This window comes from Chiloscyllium punctatum, chromosome 4 (genome assembly GCF_047496795.1).
Source record: "Chiloscyllium punctatum isolate Juve2018m chromosome 4, sChiPun1.3, whole genome shotgun sequence".
In the NCBI taxonomy this organism is placed as follows: Eukaryota; Metazoa; Chordata; class Chondrichthyes; order Orectolobiformes; family Hemiscylliidae; genus Chiloscyllium; species Chiloscyllium punctatum.
Window position 1 is genome coordinate 45565591 of NC_092742.1, and position 23505 is coordinate 45589095.

A 23505-nucleotide genomic window follows, 5' to 3' on the forward strand; every position below is an offset into this window, starting at 1 on the left:
TTTTCATCGAGGTTTTTCTTCACGAATCCTAGCAAGTTTTCTTATGCTACCTTCCCAAAGTTACTTTATGACCAATGTATGACACATCACTTGTCACATTTCCTCCACTTGCCACAGGCAAAATTACTGGCCACTATCAGGTCATCCAGGATTCCTAGTGCTGGTGCCATCTTTAAAGCCCGTCGTGCACTGTTCAACTGCCCCATACATATCAGACAGCAGGAAACTGGCACTCCACTTTGCCCATGGCCATCTGGGGCTCCTGGTGAACAGGGTAGGGAAAGTTCTTGTCAATTGAGTTTGCTACGACATGTTAGTAACTTCTAGAAGCCAGAGGAGGAAATCGTGAGCTGGAGTCCCTAGGCCATGTCTCTGATTTTCTCATCTGGAGATATCATCAAGCCTCTATTCAGTGGGAGGAATCATGGGAAACTGCATTTCAATGACGCAAAATGACTATTGCGTTAGCACGTGCCAATACATGCAAATAAGCTTCTTGCTGCTCATTAAGGAGAATTCCATCTCGGCCATTCAGCACTTCATTGGAAAACAGGACTTTTGCTCTTGAAGTCAGGAAGCTCCTCACTACCACTCACTCTCTCAATTCTCTCAACTTTCTCACCAATGTCCACATTATTCAGTGCCTGGGAATATTCTGCACATAGTCATTTAGTTTTCTATTTATAAGACATATAATTTGTTTTCAATTCTGATGACAAATGCATACCCAAAACCACTAAGTTCCTTTTCCCTTCATAGATGCCAACTGATCTGCTGTGCATTTTTTCCAGGATTTCTCGATAAATTAAATCTCAAAATTACCTTGCAGCTTCCTGGTTAGTTCTAGTTTTTCTTGTTCAAGCCGGCGGATTCGCCTCTCGTAAGCCTCTATTTGCAAACTGTTTTCCAAGTCTGTTCGTACATTTGCGTCCCCATCAATTGAATCTGACCGCATAACTTGTCTCAAAGAAGCTCTGTCTGACAAAGGACTGAAATGGCAAATCACATTACTTACTACTGCATTCTAAATATCAGACAGCTAGTTTGTAAAGCATGAATTGGTAATTCAATGCAAGTTGCCATGCAATCCCAGGAGCTCAAGTTGAATAAATTATTTTCCAAAACTTAGTGTCTTAAAGACCTTTAAGTTAGAAATGTAGTCACTGTTGCCTTATAAAGACACTTACCAGACAATGTTTGTGCACCAGGATTCCACAAGCAGCAGTGAAATAAATTACCAGGATTATCCGTTTTACTGATATTAATTACAGAATGCCTGCTACACAAGACATTCTTAGAATAGCATCATGAGATTTTTTTTAAACCCACAATTAAGGACGTAGACAGAACAATGGTTAATGCCTCAAATGAAAATCTGGGGTGGCACAATGGCTCAGTAGTTAGCACTACTGCCTCACTGCCGCAGGGACCCAGAGTCAATTCCATCCTTGGGCAACTGCTTGTGTGCAGTTTGACTGCATGGGTTTCCCTCTGGATGCTCTGGTTTCCTTCCATAGTCAAAGACGTGTAGGTTAGGTGGATTAGCCTTGGGAAATGCACCTAGGGATGGGGTGGGTGTGGTGGTGGTCCAGACTCAAATGGGCAAAATAGCCTGCTTCCACACTGCACAGATTCTATGAAAAATAACTTTCAAAAGTAAATCTCTCTCTCATTACTGGACTTAAATTGTAGCCTAGGTTACATGCTCAAATCTCTGGAATAGAGATTGAATAAATAACTTTTCAAAGAAAGAATGCTTTTCACATGCCAAAATCAACACATTTAGTTGTATCACTATACAGATCATGTGGTGAATCAACAAGTCTCAGGTCTATTGACTTGGAGATTTAAATTCAAAAACAATGTCACTCATTTATTATGCAGTTTACTGCCAAGTGTGATAAAAATACTGAATTGTATCAGATTGTATGCATTTTATATTTATTTGACGGTAATAGCCCTGTGAATTATTGCACAAATGTGTATTAACTGGTTGAATAATCTAGCCAATTTTTAAAATCTAACCATGCAGTTAGTTCTAGCTTAAATCATAAACTTGTGTCAAATTATGCAGGACATGCACAACTCAACAGATTAACGAGTGAACAGCTGAGCCAGGCGGATTAGAAAAATCCAGGTTTGATCCCTGTCCTGCAGTCATAAGCTGATGAACACCTGTGCTTTTAGGGAGCTCTGCAATTGTCTTCAAGACCTTTGAGCTAAGGAGAGGAAATCAACAAGATTTCTGCACTTAGGACTCCTCTGTCCAGCTTGTCCATGTCAACCAGATATCCTAAACTAATCTAGTTCCATTTGACAGCATTTGGTCCAAATGCCTCTAAACTGCTTCTATCCATATACCCATCTAGAAGCCTTTCAAATGTCATAAGTGTACCCACCTCCAGAACTTCCTCTGGCAAGTTGTTCCATACACGCACCACCCTTTGTGTGAAAATATTACTAATCATGTCATTTGTAAACCTTTCCTTTAAACTATTTTCCTTTCCTTTCTCACCTTAAACTATGCCCTCTAGTTTGGGACTCCTGTACCCAGGAGAAAGACCTTGGCTACTTACCCAATCCATACCCTTCATCATTTTATAAACCTTGATAAAATCACCCCTTAGCTTCTGATGCTCCATGAAAAAAAGACCTCTGCCAATTCAACCTCTCCCTATAAATCACACCTTCCAATCCTGTCAACATCCTTTTAAACTTCCCTGCACCCTCTCAAGTTTAATATCTTTCCTAATAAGGGCGATCAGAATTGTACATAGTATTTGAAAAGTGACCTCTTCAGTTCCCTGTACAGTTGCAACATGATATCACAACTCCCATACTCAATGCACTGATTAGTGAAGGTAAGGATGCCAAATGCCTTCTTCAGTGCCCTGGCTTGTAATCACTATTCAAAATATTTTGAGTATTTCAAGGGAGGATAGAATCATGCCCCACCTTAGGCAAATAAGTCCAACATTAATTATGATCACTTTAGGTAGGAATGATTGTGAAACTCAATCTTGTATCATTAAAAGATCAGTTTCATTCAAGAGAAAGTTAATTTTATCCATAGTTAAAAGGAAAACAAAATATTCCTTACAATACCAGCAGCCCACCAGTTTAAACCATTTAGTATCAAGCCTAAGTGAACAACTTGCACAGTTCTTTTATTATTATTATTATTATTATTCAGGGATTTTACTGAGCCAGCATTTACTGCTTATCCATAATTACACTTGAGAAAGTGATGGTGAGCTGTTGCCGTGAAATTTAACATGGTGACCCCATTGTGCTGTTAGGGAATTCCAATATTTTACACTTGGACACAGTTAAAATAAAATGTTGTTTGTTTTTATTGTAGAGCATACAATACATATTTTAGATGGGAAACAAAGCAAGGGCTGTGAGTTGTTTTTCTGGTTAGTAAATATAGTGATCCACCTGTTACAATAGTGAATTTCGTTTACTATATGCACTTGAACAAAACAAAAGCAGAATTTAAATTAAGAACTTGAATTGCTCTACCTGCTGGTGGTAAATGTGAAGCCTACAAATGGCAGATGCAGTCCAGAAAAAGCAGTGTGAGTAGCTGGTGGCACCAACTCCTAGGATAATGAAAAGCACAAGTAAAAATAGAGATTTTTATTCAATAAATTGTAATAAAGTTGTTTGAACACTGGTTATAACAAAGTGCAATTAAAATGCAAGAAAGAAGAAACATACTATCCATCTTAAAATCATTAAAGCAGTAAGAGTATTTCTTCAGGACTGGGATACTAACTCTGGGGTGAATTTAAGCACAGATTTGTACTGTTACCCCAGCTGCAATAAAAACAACATTGGCTAGATCCATTTATGTATACTCCTCAAATATTTGAATCCCCTCGTCTAATTCAAAACTAGTGTTAACCTGGGTTTGCTCGCTGAACCAACAAATTACATCTAAATTCTGAATAGATTCTTTCCCAAGACAATTTGAAAATCCTGTCAGTTACATGCTTCTCTGGCAGAAGAGCAAAAACAGGAACTTGGCCCAATAACATTGGCAGGGTTAAAAGAAAGGCTGAGTTTTTAATTAGTGAAAATATGAAACAATTGCTGGTCCATCTCCTTTGGAAATGTCAAGAACATTTAATTGGGTTGGAGTGGTTGAGGTGGAAAACAGCAAAGTGGATCTCCATTTTACCTTATTACTAGTGACTATAATATTTATCTTCAATCCAGTATTTCAATTCAATTACTTCTGACTGTGCTTGGAAGTGCTTCTATTCCTCATTCCAAGATCACTCACTTATAAATTTAAAATTGAGATCTTCCAAGGCAAAAAATTTCAATGCTGTTTCATGATCCAGACACTTACATTTGAAGTAGTAGTATTTTCTTTCCACAAATGCTGTACAAACTGACAAAGATGTATGTGTATAGTTTAATGAAATGCTGCATACTTTATTTTAGATTTATACAATGCAGCTTAAAAATATCAAAACACTGGAAAATGTACTTAAAAACAAAAGTGGCCTTTCAAACAACCTTCATGTTGAAATCCCTACTAAAGAATTAATGTTTACTGCTCTGCAAATAGGCTTTGCCTCAAAATTGCTCTTCTGACCAATTAGAAGAGCAAACAGAAATTATTTCAGGTAAATACACAGATTATATACAATACTTGTACTAAGATATTTAATTCTCACAGTAATTATTATAAACTTTTGAGTTTCCACTCATTCAAATGCTGTTAGTTAGATCATGTTTTACATGACTGGAAATGTATTAAGTGTTCTACAGCCAAACATGAATTTTTGAGAAAAGCCAATTGAATAACCAAATGTCTAGCAATAAAAATATTTTAAACTTCCAGATTGACACATGTTTTAATATTAGGGCTATCTGACAACAAAACTAACCTACGCATTTTGACAAGGCTTGGCCAGACCATGAAACAAAACATCTAGCTGTGTAGCTAAGTTCTACGACTTCCCAGGCTCCTTTTACTATTTGAATTTTAGAAGTAAAACAAAATTTGAAAAAAGAGGAAGAAATGCTGTCACAAAAATGGGAGGAAAGAACCAAATTTAGGTTCCATCTGGAGACAAATGGTACTTCTTCTGGGCTGTTACACCTCAACTTATTTTAGCAATTGAGCAAAACTGAAGTACTAACTGGATTTTTGAGAACATCATCGTCTACATCAAAGTTTGAAGTGTCCGTTGGACTGCTGACTTCAGGAATATAAGGTGCTTCAATATTTCTAATGTTGTCCCAATCAATCCCTTTGAAAAATGAATGTTTTTTGAAATCTTCCATTCCATTTTTTCCAATGCGATGTTCTCTACTACAGATTAATTGCTGTATCAAATCCTTGGCTTCGTCAGACACATCAGTGATATGAGAGGGAAACTGGAACCTTTCCTGTCAAACAAGATGCAGACTACATGTTATTGACAATAGCACCCAAGCAAAAACAGCGTAATAAGTGTCCTTTTCACATATAAGATGTGAGTTAGTTAGTTCTACCTTCATAGACAGATCACCTAAAAAATGGAATTAACTTAGAAGCAAAGTTTAACATTTTCCTTGAAGTATTGGCCTGTTGTTTTTTTTTAAATCAGAAAAACTAGCCATGTACAATCAGAATTGGACACAAGATCCAATGAGCAATTCCTAATGGCATGCTAAATGTTTCATAAATCAATTTAAATTAAAACATATTGTAACCATTTGAGCAGCTTATCATAATCTTCTGCAATATCCAATGGCATAAATTGCAGAACCATTCTTCTTCTACAGTGAATACTGTGGTTCTGTGCAAATAGTTTAATAATTACACACACAATTTTAAAATGCCTGCCCTTAAAAAAAAGAAGGTTCTTACTTGATGATTCATAATTTTCCCATACGTTTCTACCAGTGATTCTGCATAAAATGGTGTTTCGCCAACAAGCATTTCATACATGCATACACCAAGAGACCACCAATCGCATTCCGGTCCATACTTTCCCATTCCATCCTCCATTGCTTGCAAGATTTCTGGAGAAATGTAGTCAGGAGTACCAACTGCCACAGAAGATTGCACCTAAATAACAGAGACAGGAAATCATCAGAAACTGCATAATTGGTGCATGCTTTACTTTACCCAACAAAATACAGATAACAAAACATTATTGGTTTAAAGATGCACATTCAGGCATCAGAAAACTGATATATGAAATCTTCCCAAACATTATTAAATGAAATGCACTGGCTTTTAGTTGTTACTGCAGAATTTTTTTTTAAGATCCATCTAGAGATGTGAGTATTGCAATTCACTGATTACCCTCAAGGTGTTGTAAACCCACATTCTTGAACATCTTTGGTCCCTAATTTTACCTACATCTTCTACTGTTAGTGGATGTCCCTAGTTTTGGAATGACAACATAGTTCCAAATCAGGATAGTGAATGGCTTAGGTGGTAGCGTTTCTAAATTCCTATTGCCTTGGCTATTCTAGGTCGTCACTGATGGAGGCTTAACAAGACGTTGCGTTGCTCTTTTCGATTGAATCCACTGATGCAACAGTACACTGGAGCTGGACAGAATAAATGTTTAAAGTGGTGGGATTTTGCACAATTACCGTAAAGTATCATTGCATAACTAACAGAAGATCCAATAATGGAATGTCTCATTCTTTCACCCCATTCAAACCTCACCTTATCAAAATCTCACTTTCTACTCCCAGCAATTTGTTTTTATTTAAAATCTGAACCATTTTATCTTTTGGAGTTACTGGTTTTTAATCAGAATAGAAAAAAAACTTGCTTAACATTGCTGTTTGGCAGGCATTAGTCACAGGAAGTCATGTTTATATCTAGACAGAACAAATTGTTAAATTTCAAGATGATTTCAACCGGACACTGAAAGGAATAAACACATTCAGTTAAGATTATCAAAAATGCGACATTAAGAAAGAATGGATATTACCAAACCTTTGCAGTCATTTTCCTTGGGAATAGTAAAGTATTGTCTGCATTCTACAGCAGGCAATGTAATATATTGCATGTTCTGTTACATAAACTATTTCCTGAATGTTTCTAGGATCTACAGTAGACACTGCTCCAGTTAGCTATTCTTCAAATATATAGCTAGAACATTTTTTTCCAGAAACAGTACTCACAGTGCCATCATTCATTAACTTCAGGCAGGAACCAAAGTCAGCAAGACGTATATGCCCATTCATGTCCAGCAAAACATTATCAGGCTTTATGTCCCTGTTTGAGAAAGAGAAACATTACCAAAAGGGGGAGAAAAGGGAAATCCCCACACTTCTTCAGAAAACTGCTCCCTATTTATATGCAAAAAATATTTCACTGATATTTTAAAAAAAAGATAGTTAATTCTGCAGCCAAAGAAAATTAGTGAACAAGGAAAGAACGCACTCCATAAGTAATATTTACATAGGTGACAAAGGAGTACAGTCGTAACAGTCACACAAGTTTAATGTATTACTTTTCTTTTTTAAAATGGGGTCCTGAAGCTGATCTCTTTTCCACACAATAATAGTCTTTTGGTCACACTGTTCTTAAGAGGTCAACAATACTCTATCAGGGAAGGGTGAATTAAAGAAAGGAGCTTTCTTTGTTTTCAGATACATTTTCTCTGTGTAGACTTTATCCTGCATTATTGGATGATAATGCATCCTTGGTTGCAATTGATAAACATTAGACCCAAATGTTTTCACATATCTCTGGGTTAAGACAATCAATTATAGTTTCAGAATTTGCTTTATGTTCCAGATTTACTTACTGAATTTAAATTACAACATCTGCTGTGGTAGTATTGTAATCCATGCCTCAGAGACGCAAGACCTCCAAATTATTAGTCCAGCGACATGAACATCAACACAACTGATGCTAAAACAATGGATTCCATCACCCATGTCAATTTCAAGTCAATTTCTCAAAGCTGCTTTGAACAGTGACACTTTGTGTCACTGAAGTTTGGGTTATTCTTCTTTGTATACAGGCAGTTCTTCGATAATGCAATGGTTGCATTCTTGTACAACCCCGCATTATAGAAAAATTGCGCTTTAGAAACAACGCCTAAAGTATTAACAATGTAATCATGTTACAGCCAACACACATTTTAAACGTTTGTGCTTTAAACCAGTGTTCCCAATTCATCAGTCATGTTTCATTAACGCAAATTCACTAACAAGAGTTATAGCAGAACAACCTGCATTTTTAAAATATACCTGATTACTGCATGCAACTTTTAAACAGAAAATGTTTTCACATTGGAAAATGTCATCCAAAACATTTAAGCATATTAGCAAATAGCCCTGCCATCGTGTTGTAGTACTTCAAAAGTCTATCTAGTTCCACATCCAAAGGTAACCATACCTCTGGTTGGGCAGCGTGTTATCTATTTAACATTTTGTTTATTGTTTATGAAAAGTTAGCATTTGTTCACCTCCAACTGTCCTTGTTTTTTTGAACTGCTGCAATTTATGTACAATTGGTCAACGGCGATAATGTCCAGTGCAATCAAGGCAACACAAAAGTTTGGATAATTCAACATTGTAAGATATAGGACAAAAAGCTGCTGATGTAGTGCTACTCCTTACATGATCTGAGCCCTTAATGGAGTACTTAAACCAGTTTTTAAGTGAATAGAATGCAGATGTCAAATATTGATTTGTAATTTTAACAATTTAATTCAACATTGCCCTTTTCAATATCCTGTCTACAATTCCATTATTTGAAACCCCTTGTCTATTTTCTTTCCTTGTAACTCATGAAAAAGAAGTTATAACAATATGGATTGTTATGATTTTCATTTCCAAATGAGTGGCTTAAAGGTTGCTACAAGTAGATCTGCTAGCTGTAGATCTGCTAGCTGTAGATGGATGGCAGAGAAATATGCCTAGACATGTAAAGACTCTTAAAATACCAGGAATCTGCAAAAAGGCAATTTGCGAGCAAGTTCTAGCCTCACAGAGAAACAGCAGAGGGAGCAAAAATTTTGAAGGCACTCAGCATAATTGTCTGCTTTCTGCAATCCTTGATTCTTCAAAATTAGCATATAATCATTTTTAACTTTTGAATTGTAAGAAGAAATCTAGCCACAAATTCAGTGGGTAGAACTCCAAAAGGCAGCTTACAGAACCACCCTCTTTGAGGAGTTTTAATCATGGGAAGACAAAGAAAGAAAAGGTATACAGCAATCAAATATTATTCTGTCAAAGGTTATGCAGCAAGTGCCAAAACCATCGAGAGCCAGAAAGAGCAGGAAGATTGGTGGAAATGAAAGGCAGGTGGGTGAGAAGGAAGAGATTTAGGGCATTAGGTGGGTGAAGGCTTTAGGGCATCAAGTAAGTTGATTTATGTTTAGGGCAGATTGAGGCCAGTGGGCATTTGTTATAATGTTAGGTCTGTCAGCATCAATTTAGGGTATCAGGTCCAAGTATGCGAGGGATCATTTGGGTTAGGGGATGGTGAATAGTTCCAGACATAACACCAGGTTTTAATCCTATAACTTCTTTTGGATAGCTGTTAAGCTTAAGTGAGTTGAAACCCTGCAAAATCTCAAACTAACTCAGAGCTGGGACATTTTTGGAAGATACAGATGTTGGGAAATTGTCCAAAGGAAATATCAATTTTCCAGACTATTCCAATGGTGCAGCTGCATATCTGCAATTTATACTGCTAGAATGACTATTCCCTTTTCAGAATTTGAGCCCTCATTTTAACCACTAAATCAGTAAGAAACTTCGTTATGACCAAGCTGATTTCCAACAGCATCTTCTGAATATTCAACTGTACATTATTCATCGGATGAAATCTTTTCTGAACCAGATATTATAATATTGATTAGAAAGTTCACATTGACCAGATCTTGTGAATCTTGATAGAGAAGATTACTTTAATCAGACATTTTCTTATAGTCACTAGGCTACCAGCAAGTGTACCAGTAGATCACTAATCATTCATACTCCCAAAGCTGAAATATCTTTGCCACAACTAAACCATTTGTCAGAACTATGATATTTCTCTCAATAATATAAATCCACTTCATTTGAAGTAGACAAGGAAACCAAAAATGTTAACAGATCTAAACATTAAAAAGTAATGGTTGCTGGTGGCACAATAGGTTGCTTCTTCAAAAAGAGCAATTTAATTTCTTTAAAACAACATAATTGAACAGATGGAGTCTGTAAATCATGATTCCCTGGATGTTTGACAAAAATTCTAACTTCAAATGGTGTAATTCAGTGTGCCATTACTACAAGGGTTATAGCGTTGTTGCAGTTGTTGCCATTGATATTAAGCTGTTATTTGGAGATCAAATATAAGTACGATCTGTCAGTTCTTGACACAAAGTTAAATTTGATTTTAAATCTCTTCAATTCAATATGTAAGTCTGTAGCAAACTGGCTAGACAAGGTCAGAATTATAAAACCTGTTAATACATGCATTGTAGGAAGTTGACTACTATATAGACATGTGTTCTTCACATTTGCTACCTTAATGTGAGGCTTTTGAGTAAAAAGGGTTGGATTGTTTCTGACTGCCTGAAATCCAAATAAAGGTCCCACAACAATAAACATAAAATTACATGGTGGCAATTTAAATGTACTAAAAGTAACTTTTAAAAGCCACTTGCTTAAATTGTAACAAAACAAAACGAGAATCCTTTTTCTCAATTAAAAAAAAATCACTAAAACATTTGGCAACTTATAATACCCATTAGCGCAGTCTTCAATTGAATGTTTGTTCATAAAATTCATTTTTTACTCTTTGGCTTCTCTTCTGTAGCCACACATTTCGCTATCTCTGTATGGTCTGTTTAGTTTTAGATTTCTATTTGACTTGCAAAGCACAGAGTCTAGCAATATGATATTTAAAACACTCATTTCAAAATTCTTTAGACACTGATTTAAATTCTACCAGAAGCCCAGCACATAACTACCGTATCTAGAGGTTGTTTTGGTTAATTCTGCAACCATAGTCATTCTTCCTGTTCTTTTATCCACTCAAACCTATTACATTTTAATTTTCCACAAGTCGGATAAAAGGGCACACACCAGAAATGTTAACCTGTTTTTTTTCTCACCACAGATGCTGTCAGACCGGCTGTGCATTTCCAACATTTTCTGCTTTCATGTAGACATGTAGATATTGAACTATACAATCAAAGTTCATTCTGATTATTTCATGAGCCCCACATTAACTTCATTAAAGAGGAAAATAGCTTGAACAACAGTCTATGGTTTGAAAATATTTCACTGGCAATAAAGCGCTTGAGGTGACCAGTGGACATGATAGGCACGATATAAATACAAAACTGTCTTTTATAGGTGCCACTTGATCTACTGGCTATATGAATTAAGAGCAGGAATAGGCCATTCAGTCCCTCTAGTCTGCTCTGCTATTCAATAAGATAGTACCTGATCTAAGCATGATCTCAAACCCATATTGCCATCTATCCCTGACAGCCTTAGATTCTTAAATCTCAAGGAAGTCTTTCTACTTCTGCATTAAAAGAATTAGATAACTCTATCTTTAATACTCACTCAGGAAGACTGTACCAAAGACTTGCAATCCTCTGAAAAGAAACATTTCTCCTTATCTGCAATCTTAAATAGAAGGCCACTTTTTCTTTTCCAAAATATTGTGTCACCTGGTTCTAGTCTCTCCCAGAAGGATCCTTTCAGCATCCACCTAGTCAAGTTATTGCAGAATCCAGTATCTCCAGAGGTTTTCTGAAATCACATGAAGTGAACTAAATTGATTGAAGACTGGCATTTGTGATGCGGTGGATTTCAGGTGGTGGTCGAGGTCGATCATCCACTCAGCAACCGTGGCTGAAGACGGTTGTAAATGAAGATGGTTGCAAATGCTTTGGTCTTGTTTTTTTAAAGTGATGTGCTCACTTTCCCCCTCCTCCCCTACTAATCAAAATGTGCATACTTGTGAAGCCTCCACTCCCTGTTAGTTGTTTAATGGTGACAACTATTCAATGGATGTGGCAGGATGACAGAGCTTAGATCTGATCCAGTGATCATGGGATCATTTCATTCTGATGAGTTTATGCTACTACTGCGATTTGGCATGCATGGAGTCCTGTATTGTATCTTCACCAGGTCGACACTTCATTTTTTAAAGTATGCCTGATGCTACTCCTGGCATGGCCACTTGCACTCTTCGTTGACTCAGGGTTGATCTCCTGATTTGGTGGAAATGTGAAATGGAGGATTTGCCAGGGAGACTGCAGACTGCGCTTGACTATAGTTTTACTGCTTCTGATGCCAAAGTGCTTCTGTGCTCAGTTTTGAGTTGCTAGAGCTGTTCAAAGTCTATCACATTTAGTACAGTTAGAGTGCTACACATCATGATGGAGGGTATCCTCAGTGGGAAGATAGGACTTAGTCCCATAAGGCCGAAGCAGGGGTCACTCAAACTGATATTGTCATGGACAGATACATCTGCAAAGATTAAGCCAATAAGTCTTGTGGGTTCCCTCATCCCGATTCTATACACTTGTCACCCTCAGTGTTTTATCCAACATAGGGTACATACCAAGCTCAAACAAACATTGATTTTCCTGCTCCTCGAATGCTGCCTGACCTGTTGTGCTTTTCCAGCACCACTCTAATCTGGACTCTAATCCCGACTCTAATCTCTAGCATCTACAGTGCCCACTTCTGACCAATGGTGCATATCCTAAAGAGCAATTCTAGTCTATAGTATAGAATTAATAAAATTATGTGATAATGTAGGGCCCACTTCCAGAGGTGCTCTGAACTAATTTCTCACATCCAGTGAAATCTGGATTGAGACTAAACATTTTGCTCTCCAAGGACTTGACAGTTGCCAAATAGTTGACTGTTATTGTGAGTGAGTGTTGGCATCAATGTAAAGGGCAATGCAGGTTCCTCCATTCCCACCAACTTTAATGTATTCCAACAAGTCGTATGCATGTGTATCCTCTGGACAAGAACAATATAGTTAGTAAATGGAGATGCCCTGATATTAAATTACCTGCTGATGGTCACCATCATGGCTCACACACAATTAACAGCCACTTGGTTGAACTGGTGGCAAGCACGTAGCACCTGTGCTATCATACCTAGGAAGTAGCCAACAGCATTAGGATAAGTGTGGGGGAAAATAAAACATAGAAGTAGGACATTGTGAAATGGCCACAAAAAAAAAAGATATCTCCCAATGTAGGACACACAAAATATAGAAAAAAACATACCTGTGCACATAATGCAACTGGTGAATGGAGTCAATAGCTAACACCATTTCTGCTATGTAAAATTTGGACATTTCTTCTGGCAGTCTGTCTTCAAACTTGCTGAGCAATGTCAGTAGATCTCCACCCACATAGTAGTCCATGACTAAATACTAAAAATACACAAAAATACATTTAACATGGTAACATGAATAATATGTTTGAACTTTACACATACTTGTTTAAACAAAAGCCATATCAATAAACAAATGATTATTGCTGACAACAATCCTGTGGTTTAACAAATTAAGAAACAATTTTCTGAAAAGAACATTCTTGTTTTTTTTGTTTTGTTAGGTAATCTGTTTCAAGGGAAAGTTGACTTACCAAGTAGTTTTCATCTTGAAAGGCATAGTGTAACGTAGTAATCCACTGGCAATCACCATTCACCAGAACATTCCTTTCTTCTCGAAAACATGCGGTCTATACATAAGGAAGTATTTTATAAGTTTGTATGTGTAAATTTTTTTTAAAAATTAGATTCCTCTACAGTGTGGAAGCAGGCTCTTTGGCCCAACAAGTCCACACCAACCCTCTGAAGAGTAACCCATGCAGACCCATTACCCTTTGCCTAACGTACCTAACACTATGGGCAATTTAGCATGGCCAATTCACCTGACCCGTACATCTTTGGACCTTGGGAGGAAACTGGAGCACCCAAAGGAAACCCACGCAGGCTGGCTTTGAACCCGGGTCTCTGGCGCTGTGAGGCAGCAGTGGAAACCGCTGAGACACTGTGCCACCCATTTAGTGAGGTTGCATTATTTCCCACATTAAGTCCAAGTTTTAGCTTACATGCAGACTACTGGTCTGACCATAGAGATGTACAGCATGGAAACAGACCCTTTGGTCAGACTTGTCCATGCCGACCAGACATCCCAACCCATTTGCCAGCACTTGGTCCAAATCTCTCTAAACCATTCATATACCCATCCAGATGCCTTTTAAATGATGCAATTGCACCAGCTCCACCACTTTTTCTGGCAGCTCACTCCATGAACGCACCACCCTCTGCATGAAAAGGTTGCCCCTCGGGTCCCTTTTACATTTTTCCCCTCTCACCCTAAACCTATGCCCTCTAGTTCTGGACTCCACCAGCCGTGGGAAAAGACATTGTCTATTTATCCGATCCATGCCCCTCATGATTTTATAAACTTCTATAAGGTCATGCCTCAGCCTCAGCCTCTCCAGGGAAAACAGCCCCAGTCTATTCACCCTCTTCCTATAGCTCAAATTCTTCTACTCTGGCAACATCCTTGTAAATCTTTTCTGAACTTTTTCAAGTTTCACAACATCTTTCTGAGAGGAAGGTAACCAGAACTGCACGCAATATTTCAACGCCCTGTATAGTCAATGCTCTGACCAACGAAGAAAAGTATACCAGACACCTTCTTCACTATCTAATCTACCTGCAACTCTACTTTCAAGGAGCTGTGAACCTGCACTCCAAAGTCTTTGTTCAGCAACATTCCCTAGGGACCTTACCATTAAGTGTATAAGTCTTGCAAATGTTTCGTCCCCTGTCTAGGTGACATCCTCAGTGCTTGGGAGCCTCTGTGAAGCGCTTCTGTGATGTTTCCTCCGGCATTTATAGTGGCCTGTCTCTGCCGCTTCCGGTTGTCAGTTCGAGCTGTCCGCTGTAGTGGCCGGTATGTTGGGTCCAGGTCGATGTGTTTGTTGATAGAGTCTGTGGATGAGTGCCATGCCTCTAGGAATTCCCTGGCTGTTCTCTGTTTGGCTTGCCCTATAATGGTAGCGTTGTCCCAGTCGAATTCATGTTGCTTGTCGTCTGTGTGTGTGGTTACTAAGGATACTTGGTCGTGTCGTTTCGTGGGACAGGGAACGAAACGTTTGCAAGACAAATTCCCAGCTTGGCGAACAGAACCACAACAACGAGCACCCGAGCTACAAATCTTCTCCCAAACATTAAGTGTATAAGTACTGCTAAGATTTCCTTTCCCAAAATGCAGCACTTCACATTTATCTAAATTAAATTCCATCTGCCACCCCTCAGCCCATTGGCTCACCTGATCAAGATCCCATTGTAATCTGAGGTAACCTTTTTCTCTGCCCACTACACTTTCAATTTTGGTGTCATCTGCAAAGTTACTTACTATTCCTCTTATGCTCACACCCAAATCATTTATAAATGATAAGTAGTGGACCCAGCACTGATCCTTGTGGCACTCCACTGGTCACAGCCTCCAGTCTGAAAAACAACCCTCCATCACCACCCTCTGTCTACCACCTTTGAGTCAGTTTTGTATCCAAATGGCTAGTTCTCCCTGTATTCCATGAGATCTAACCAGTGTCCCATGGGGAATCTTGTTGAATGTCTTACTGAAGTCCATATAGACCAAGTCCACTGCTCTGCCCTCATGAATCCTCTTGTTATTTTTTTTTAAAAACTCAATCAAGTTCGTGAAACATGATTTCCCACGCACAAAGTCATGTTGACTATCCCTAATCAGACCTTGAACCAGGAATCAGACCAGGAAATAAATTCAGATAACTAAAAGAGATTAGTACACTAAAGAAAAACAACCTCATGGTTAAAGTTTCACAATTTTTAAATTATTTTAAAACAAAAAGGTTCCATTCTGAGTCACTGTTGAGATTTCACATAACTTGCAATGGAATGCCCTTTTTTCCATTCTGACTATAACTGAGGTTATTTGTTAACTAATGATCTGGTTTACTTAGTACTAATCGTTAGCTCCTGTGGTACGGTGATCCCGTCCCTGCTTCTGACCGAGGTTCGAGTCCCACCTATTCCAAAGGCAAGTAATAATATCTTTGAACAGACCAATTAGAAAATATCTACCAATCATCAGTCTGGCAGCAAATGTTTATTCAAATTAAGGTGTGGATTCAAAACTAAAACAATGGCTGCACTATACCACTACTATCAGGTGTTAACAATAAACTTTCACTATTAGCAGCAATGTTTTAGAATTGTAACATAATTAAAATGCTGCTACTAGTTCCTTTATAAATCACCTTATCCGTAAGGTAACACAACCATAAATCTGCCTGAAATATATGAGCATACACTTTTAAAGCAGAGATGGTACACATTTTCAAATGGAACCCAAATAAACTGAGCAAATGAAGTGAGTTTGGGAAAACAAAAACAATTCTGTGACATGTGCTTACAGGCTGTGAATTCCTCTTCACCTCTATTCTTTTACCTCTGACAGCTGAGTCAAAAGACCGGGTGCATACAGGCAAATCAGAACGAAAAAATTCACAGGGGCAAAAATAGGAAAAATGAATGCTCACATTAATTTAGAAAAATTAGGATTTTGACAATAGTCTATTTTCTCCTCTATTAATAATTTTCAACGCCACTCGTCAATTAAGGTTTCAACCATGCAGGAAGCAATGGAGGCAAACTCTGCATGGTGGAATTTAAATTTGCATTCAATTACCAAGCATCTGCAAATATAGATGAGCATTATTCACAAAGGATTGAGCAATCCTCCAGCCCCCCGAAGGAAATGACCAGGATATTGTGGCACATATCCCTGATTCGCCTTCTGTCATCCTTTTCCCAGATCTACCAAAGAATCACCTATGGCAGAGTCGGAAATATAGGTCACAGAGTACTTGTTTTAAAACATAATCAATTATGTTGACCAGACAGCCAAATGTGTTAATGGAAGGAAAAGGCAAAGGTTTACCAATCTTGAAAGTTTAAAGTATTGCACTGCCTATAAGTGATTTGTTCAAAAAACACTGCACTCCCAACAGATTTAATGGAAAGAACTGCAAATGCATATCAAAAAATAATACTTTTTAACAAAGATGTTTTTACTCTATAGTGTCTAATACTTCTAAGTAGGAGATGCCTTGAATTAACTGCCAAATTTCATTTTAGAAAAAGTAGGTCAATCCTTATTTTGTCTGCATTTCCTTTCCTTCAAAAAATCCTTGGTGAGAGTGCAACTGGGTGGCAAGTCAAATCCAGTCTATCACAAAATTTATGAAATTTCATAACATTTCCTCTTCAACATATCAGCACAATTGTCAGGAAAAATTAAAAGGCAGTAAAATTTCTTCCCTACTGCCTCTACGTGATTGTCAGAAATCCCCTTTAATATCATATTTCAAAAATATGTACTCTGGCCCCTCACAATGTATACAATTGACATTTAACATCTTAAAAAAATTAATCTCGCGAGCATAATCCTTCGTGATTAAATCAAGCTTTTATATCTATGCTGGCTTGCAAGGATTGGGTAGTTCAGTTGGCTGGATGGCTAGTTTGCAATGCGGAGTGATACGAACAATTCATGTCCAACTTGCATACTGGCTAAGATCAACTTGAAGGTCTGCCTTCTCTTACTAGCCACTCATCCGAGATGCATCGTCCCTTGGATTAAACTCTCTGCTAGTTGTCTCTCTCTTATAAGAGAATAACCTATGGTCCTCTGGGACAATGACTATTTGCAACAACAACTTTAAATTTTTTGTAGCTGTGCTGATATATTAGATATTCAGGGCTTGTCAGATTTCAGGTGCGTTTGGTAATAAATTAGGATTTGCAGTTACAAACCAGCTTAAGCAGAAACTGCCAAAATATTTATTTTGAAAAGCCACTCTGCTAAGGAAATGAACATGTTGCAATGGCACTCATTTTGAGAGTCCTGCAAATATTTCCCAGCTAAATTTCTCTTAGGGAAAGAAACTTTTTAAAAACTCAGAACAACACACACAATTAGTTGCAGAATCGTATTATATTACCATTATAAGATTCAACCATGAGAATTATGCCATGGCATATTTCCACTGGAATTCAAAGCATCATTAGCCAAACCTCTTTGTATGATCCATCCCAAAATGGAAATTCGGTTTACTAGAACATACTGAAATCTACATCAAACCATGTTTACCTCAGCACGTTTCAGCATCTCCCACTTATTGAGTATTTTCATAGCATAAACACGTTCAGTGTTTTTCATTTTCACAACTGCCACCTGCAAGAACAAACACGTAAAATTTGAATCTCAATTTATAAATTATTCATCAATTCAAACCTGACAAATGACAGAATCAATATATAATTTAACTATCTGTTCCATAAGCAAGTTATGGTCATACACCTTTCCAAAAATAATTAACACATTTTGCTTAAGTACACTGAATCCTAGTACACAGCAACCTGGGATATCATGACACTGCATCAACTCTTTCAAACAGCAAGTCAGATATCCCCATTCCCTTGTTCTTTATTTATAAGTCAGTCATTGTCTTCTCATTCAGTGTTTCTCCAATAGCCTTTTGAAACTTGATTAGGTTAGATACCCTACAGTATGGAACAGGCCCTTCGGACCAACAAGTCCATGCCGACCCTCCAAAGAGCAACCCACCCTATATTTACCCTTGACTAATGTACCTAACACTATGGGCGATTTAGCATGGCCAATCAACCTAACCTGCACATCTTTGGATTCTGGTAGGAAACCCACGCGCACACGGAGAGAACTTGTAAACTCCACACAGGCAGTCGCCCGAGGCAGGAACTGAACCCAGGTCCCTGATGCTGTGAGGCAACAATGCTCATCACTGAGCCACCCTGCATTCCACATCCAAACTACTTGTGTTAAAATACATGATTCCTTATGAGGCCCTGGTTCTTCTGCCAATCACTAAATCTGCACCTTCTGGTTATTGTCCCTTTAACTATCAAATGACTCAAAGCTGGTAACTTTATTTAGTAGTTAGATTGTGTATCTTGAAGATGCATAACGTAACTCGGAAACAAAAAAATATTTTTCAATCAGCTTCTAGCAATTTCTGCTCAGCTGTCTTTTCAAATTATATGAGGAACTGTTAAAACAACAAATTTGAAAAGCTTTATTCAGGTAAATTTGATAGGGTGTCAGACATCTGTGTGTAAAATTGACAGGTTATCAAGACTACAAACCAGAAGTCATTTAAAATTAAACCTCGTGAGCTTTGAAATTCTTAATCATCCATTATCAGTTAGAACATAGAACATTACAGCACAGTATACACCCTTTGGCCCTTGATGTTGCGCCAAACTGTGGAACCATTCTGAAGTCCATCTAACCTACACTATTCCATTTTCATCCATATGTTTATCCAATGACAATTTAAATACCCTTAAAGTTGGTGAATCTACTACTGTTGCAGCAGGGCATTTCACACCCCTACTATTCTGGAGTAAAGAAACCTCTGACTTCTGTCCTATACCTATCACCCCTCAATTTAAAGCTATGTCCCCTAGTGCTAGCCATCACCAGTTGCTTGGTTCAAGTCAGAAATGTACACATTCTAATAACAACTGTAACCAAGAAAGGAGAGAGAAAAAAAACAAAACCCTGTACCAAAGCCAGCTCGTTTGCCATACTCCAGCAACTTTGCTGAGTAACCTGAAAATACCAGGGACAGCTCCAGGCGAAGTAAAACCTGAGTCCATAAGTTTTAAGATACTTATGGATAAGGATAAAACTGGTCCTCTAATGAAAGTGTTAAATTTGGGTAAGGCTAATTTCAGCCGTATTAGGCAGGAACTGGAAAAATTAGACTGGGGACCGCTGTTTGAGGGTAAATCCATATCTGGCATGTAGTACCCTTTTAAAGACCAGTTAATGTAGTTCAGGACCAGCATTTTCCTGCGAGGGTGGAAGGTGAGAATGGCAAGATTCAGGAACCCTGGATAATATGAGATAGTGAAAGTTTAGGCAAAAAAGGAAGCATGTGTTAGGTTTATGCAATTGAAAACAGACAAAACCCCTGGGGAATACAAAGGAAGCAGGAAGGAGCTTAAACAAGGAAGTAGAAGGCTAAAAGTAGTCAATGTCCTTGGTAAGTGAGATTAAGGATAATCCCAAGGCATTTTATACATATATTAAGAGCAAGAGAGTAGCTAGGGAAAGGGTAGATCCATTCAAGGATAAAGAAAGGAATTTATGCATGAAGCCAGAGGAAGTGAGGGAGGTACTTAATGAGTATTTTGCACTGGTATTCACCAAGATGATTATGGATGATGGTAAGATTAGGCAGGGGCATGTTGATATTCTACAGCATGTGGATATTAAGGTAGTGCTGGGTGTTTTAAAAAATATTAAGGTAGATAATTAGCCAGGAGCTGATGGGATTTATCCCAAGACACAGAGTCAAGAGAGGAGACTACTGGGGCCTTGATGGAGATCTTTGTATCCTCTTTAGCCACAGATGAGGTCCCAGACGACTGGAGAATAGCCAACATTGTTCATTTGTTTAAGCTGGACAATAGGGATAAGCCAGGAAATTATAGGCCAGTAAGCTTTACATCAGTGGTAGGGAAATTATTGAAGAAAATTGTTAGTGACAGAATTTAGTGCTGAAAATGTGTTGCTGGAAAAGCACAGCAGGTCAGGCAGCATCCAAGGAACAGGAGAATCGACGTTTCGGACATCCTTGGATGCTGCGCTTTTCCAGCAATACATTTTCAGCTTTGATCTCCAGCATCTGCAGTCCTCACTTTCTCCTCCAGTGACAGAATTTACTCATGTTTGGAAAAGGATGGACTTATTAGGAATAGTCAGCATGGCTTTGTGCCAGGAAGGTCTTGACTCTCAAATTTGATTCAGTTTTTGAGGAAATGACAAAGGTAACTGATGAAGGTAGGGCCAGTCGATTTAGTTTACATGGACCTTAATACAGCATTTGAGAAGATCCCTTGTGGTAGGCTAGTCCAGAAGATTAAGTCACATGGGACTCATGGAGAGTTAAATTGGGTACAAAATTGCTTGGTCATGCAAGGAAGAGGGTATTTGTGGAGGCGTGTTATTCTGACTAGAGGTCTGTGGCTAATGACTACTGCTGAGATTTGTTGTTTGTAATACATATAAATGATACAGTTGAAAACGTATTTGACTTGTTTAATTAAGTTTGCAGATGTCATGAAAAGTGGAGGAGTTGTGGATAGTGAGGGAGGTTGTCAAAAGGATAGAGCAGGATATTGATCAGTTGGAAAGTGTGGCAGAGAAATGGCAGGTGCAGTTTAATCCAGACAAATGTGAGGTGATGCATTTTGAGAGTTTAAATGCAAGAGGAAAGTATACCGTAAACGAAGGACCCTTAAAGAGCACTGATGCACAGAGGAAACTTGGGCTGCAAGTTCACAGTTCCCTAAAAGCGGCAACATAAGTGGACAAGATGGTAAAGAAGCCGTATGACATACTTGCCTACATTGGTCAGGGCACTGTGTATAAAAGTTATCAAGTCAAGTGCAGCTGGGCCAATGGACTAAAGGGGGATGTTTCATTTAGATAAATGCTAGGTGTTGCATTTGTAAGACAAAGCAGGGTATGACTTACAAAGTTAAGGTTGCACTCTGGGGAGTATTGTCAAACACAGACACCTAAGGGTACAGGTACACAATTTCTTGAAAGTGGCAGCACAGATAGACAGATTGGTAAAAAATGCAACTGGCACATTTACCTTCATTGATCAACTATGATGTGAAGGTGCTGCTGTTGGACTGGGGTGGACAAAGTTAAAAATCACACACCACCAGGTTATAAGTCCAACAGGTTATTTGGAAGTGCTAGTCAAGTTCAGTACTCAGGAGGATAGCCTCAACCTGGACTTTGGGTTCATGTCACACTACACGTGATCCCATTATACTAAACACACACACACCCCTCTCTCATACATACGCTTTCTCTCACAAACCCCTCCCACCCAGAGGCAAACACTCGCATACTCACACGCACTCTCCCACTATCTCTCTCTCCTCACATGCATGCACACACACACACACAAGTCCATGGGTTGACTTTGCATTTGAAGAACTGTAATTGCAGGTACACTCTATTTTGTTTAAAAAACACAATCGGCAGGCAGTCAATCCATGTAACATTTTATAAATTCCTACTTTGGAAATAGAACCAGTCTGACTCAAGATTGGAATCCAGATAGACTCTAACCTCACACCTTTAATGCACTGTCAGATCAGAGGTGTCACTTTTTTTGTGAAACCTCAAGTTATCTTGGGAATGTGACTTGAAAGTAGTTCTGGGATTTACATATTAATGAACCAAAACTTGCAACCCTTCCTAAAAGATGAAAGACTTAATAGCAATCTAGGTTTGTTCAATATATTATATCAGTTGTACGCATGACATTGATGTGTTGCTATAACTTCTGTGTCTTATGTTCCTGCTCCACAGCTACCTGACGAAGGAGTAGTGCTTTGAAAGCTAGTACTTCCAAATAAATCTGTTGGACTAGAACCTGGTGTTGAGATTTTTAACACCATTCATCAGAGCATTGAGTATAGCAGTTAGGACATTGGTGAGGCCGCTTTTGGAGTACTACATACAATTCTAGTCATCCAACTATAGGAAGGATGTTGTTAAACTGGAAAGGGTGCAGAAAAGATTTACAAGAATGTTACTGAGACTACAGCATTTCAGTTACAAGGAGAGGCTGGACAGGCTTGGACTTTTCCCCCGCAGCATGGGAGACTGAGGGGTGATCTTATAGAGATTTATAAAATCAGAGATAAGGTGAAAAGCCAATCTTTTCCCCCAGGGTAGGGGAGTCTAAAGCTAGCAGGCACAGATTTAAGGTGAAATGGGAAAAATTTAAGAGGGACCTGAGGAGCAACCTTTCCACATAGTATATATGGAAAAGACTGTCAAAATGGTTTATTGTGATATGGGCCAAATGCAGGCAAATACAACTAGTTCAGTTTAGGAAACCTGATCGGCATGGATGAATTGGACCAAAGGGTCAGTTTCTGCGCTGTATGACCATGATTCTTTTTCTTGGGGTGGAAGTGTCAAATACCAGGGGACATAGATTGAAAGTGAGAGGTAAGTTTAAAGGAAACGTGAGAGACAATTTATTTACAGAGGATAGTGGGTGCCTTGAACACACTGCCAGAGGATCCTCAGATGCTGCCTGACCGGCTGTGCTTTTCCAGTACCACACTCTTCGACTCTGATCTCCATCATCTGCAGTCCTCACTTTCTCCTAGTATATACATCCTGCCCTGATTTGCCTTTCCCAAAATACCACACCCCACATTAAACTCCATCTGCTACTCCTCAGCCCACTGGCCCATCAGATCAAGGTCCTGTTGTAATCTGAGGTAACCCTCTTCGCTGTCCACTACACCTCCAAATTTGGTATCATCTGTGAACTTACTAACCATACCTCCTATTTCACATCCAAATTATTTACATAAATGATGAAAAGCAGTGGACCCAGCACT

At 38.4% G+C, this 23505-nt stretch overlaps 1 protein-coding gene across 4 annotated transcripts in view; it reads right to left on the bottom strand.

The window, feature by feature from the left end:
• The window catches only part of cdc42bpb (CDC42 binding protein kinase beta (DMPK-like)), a 206973-nt gene that overhangs the window by 81485 nt on the left and 101983 nt on the right, over positions 1-23505 (bottom strand). For all 4 annotated transcript variants that reach the window (XM_072568555.1, XM_072568554.1, XM_072568553.1 and 1 more), the window contains exons 3-10: positions 18167-18250; positions 13599-13694; positions 13236-13384; positions 7150-7243; positions 5873-6073; positions 5161-5409; positions 3526-3605; positions 823-989 (exon numbers count right to left, since the gene is read on the bottom strand). In XM_072568555.1, coding sequence (XP_072424656.1) covers positions 823-989; positions 3526-3605; positions 5161-5409; positions 5873-6073; positions 7150-7243; positions 13236-13384; positions 13599-13694; positions 18167-18250 — 1120 coding nt within the window. The remainder of the gene's footprint in view (positions 1-822; positions 990-3525; positions 3606-5160; positions 5410-5872; positions 6074-7149; positions 7244-13235; positions 13385-13598; positions 13695-18166; positions 18251-23505) is intronic.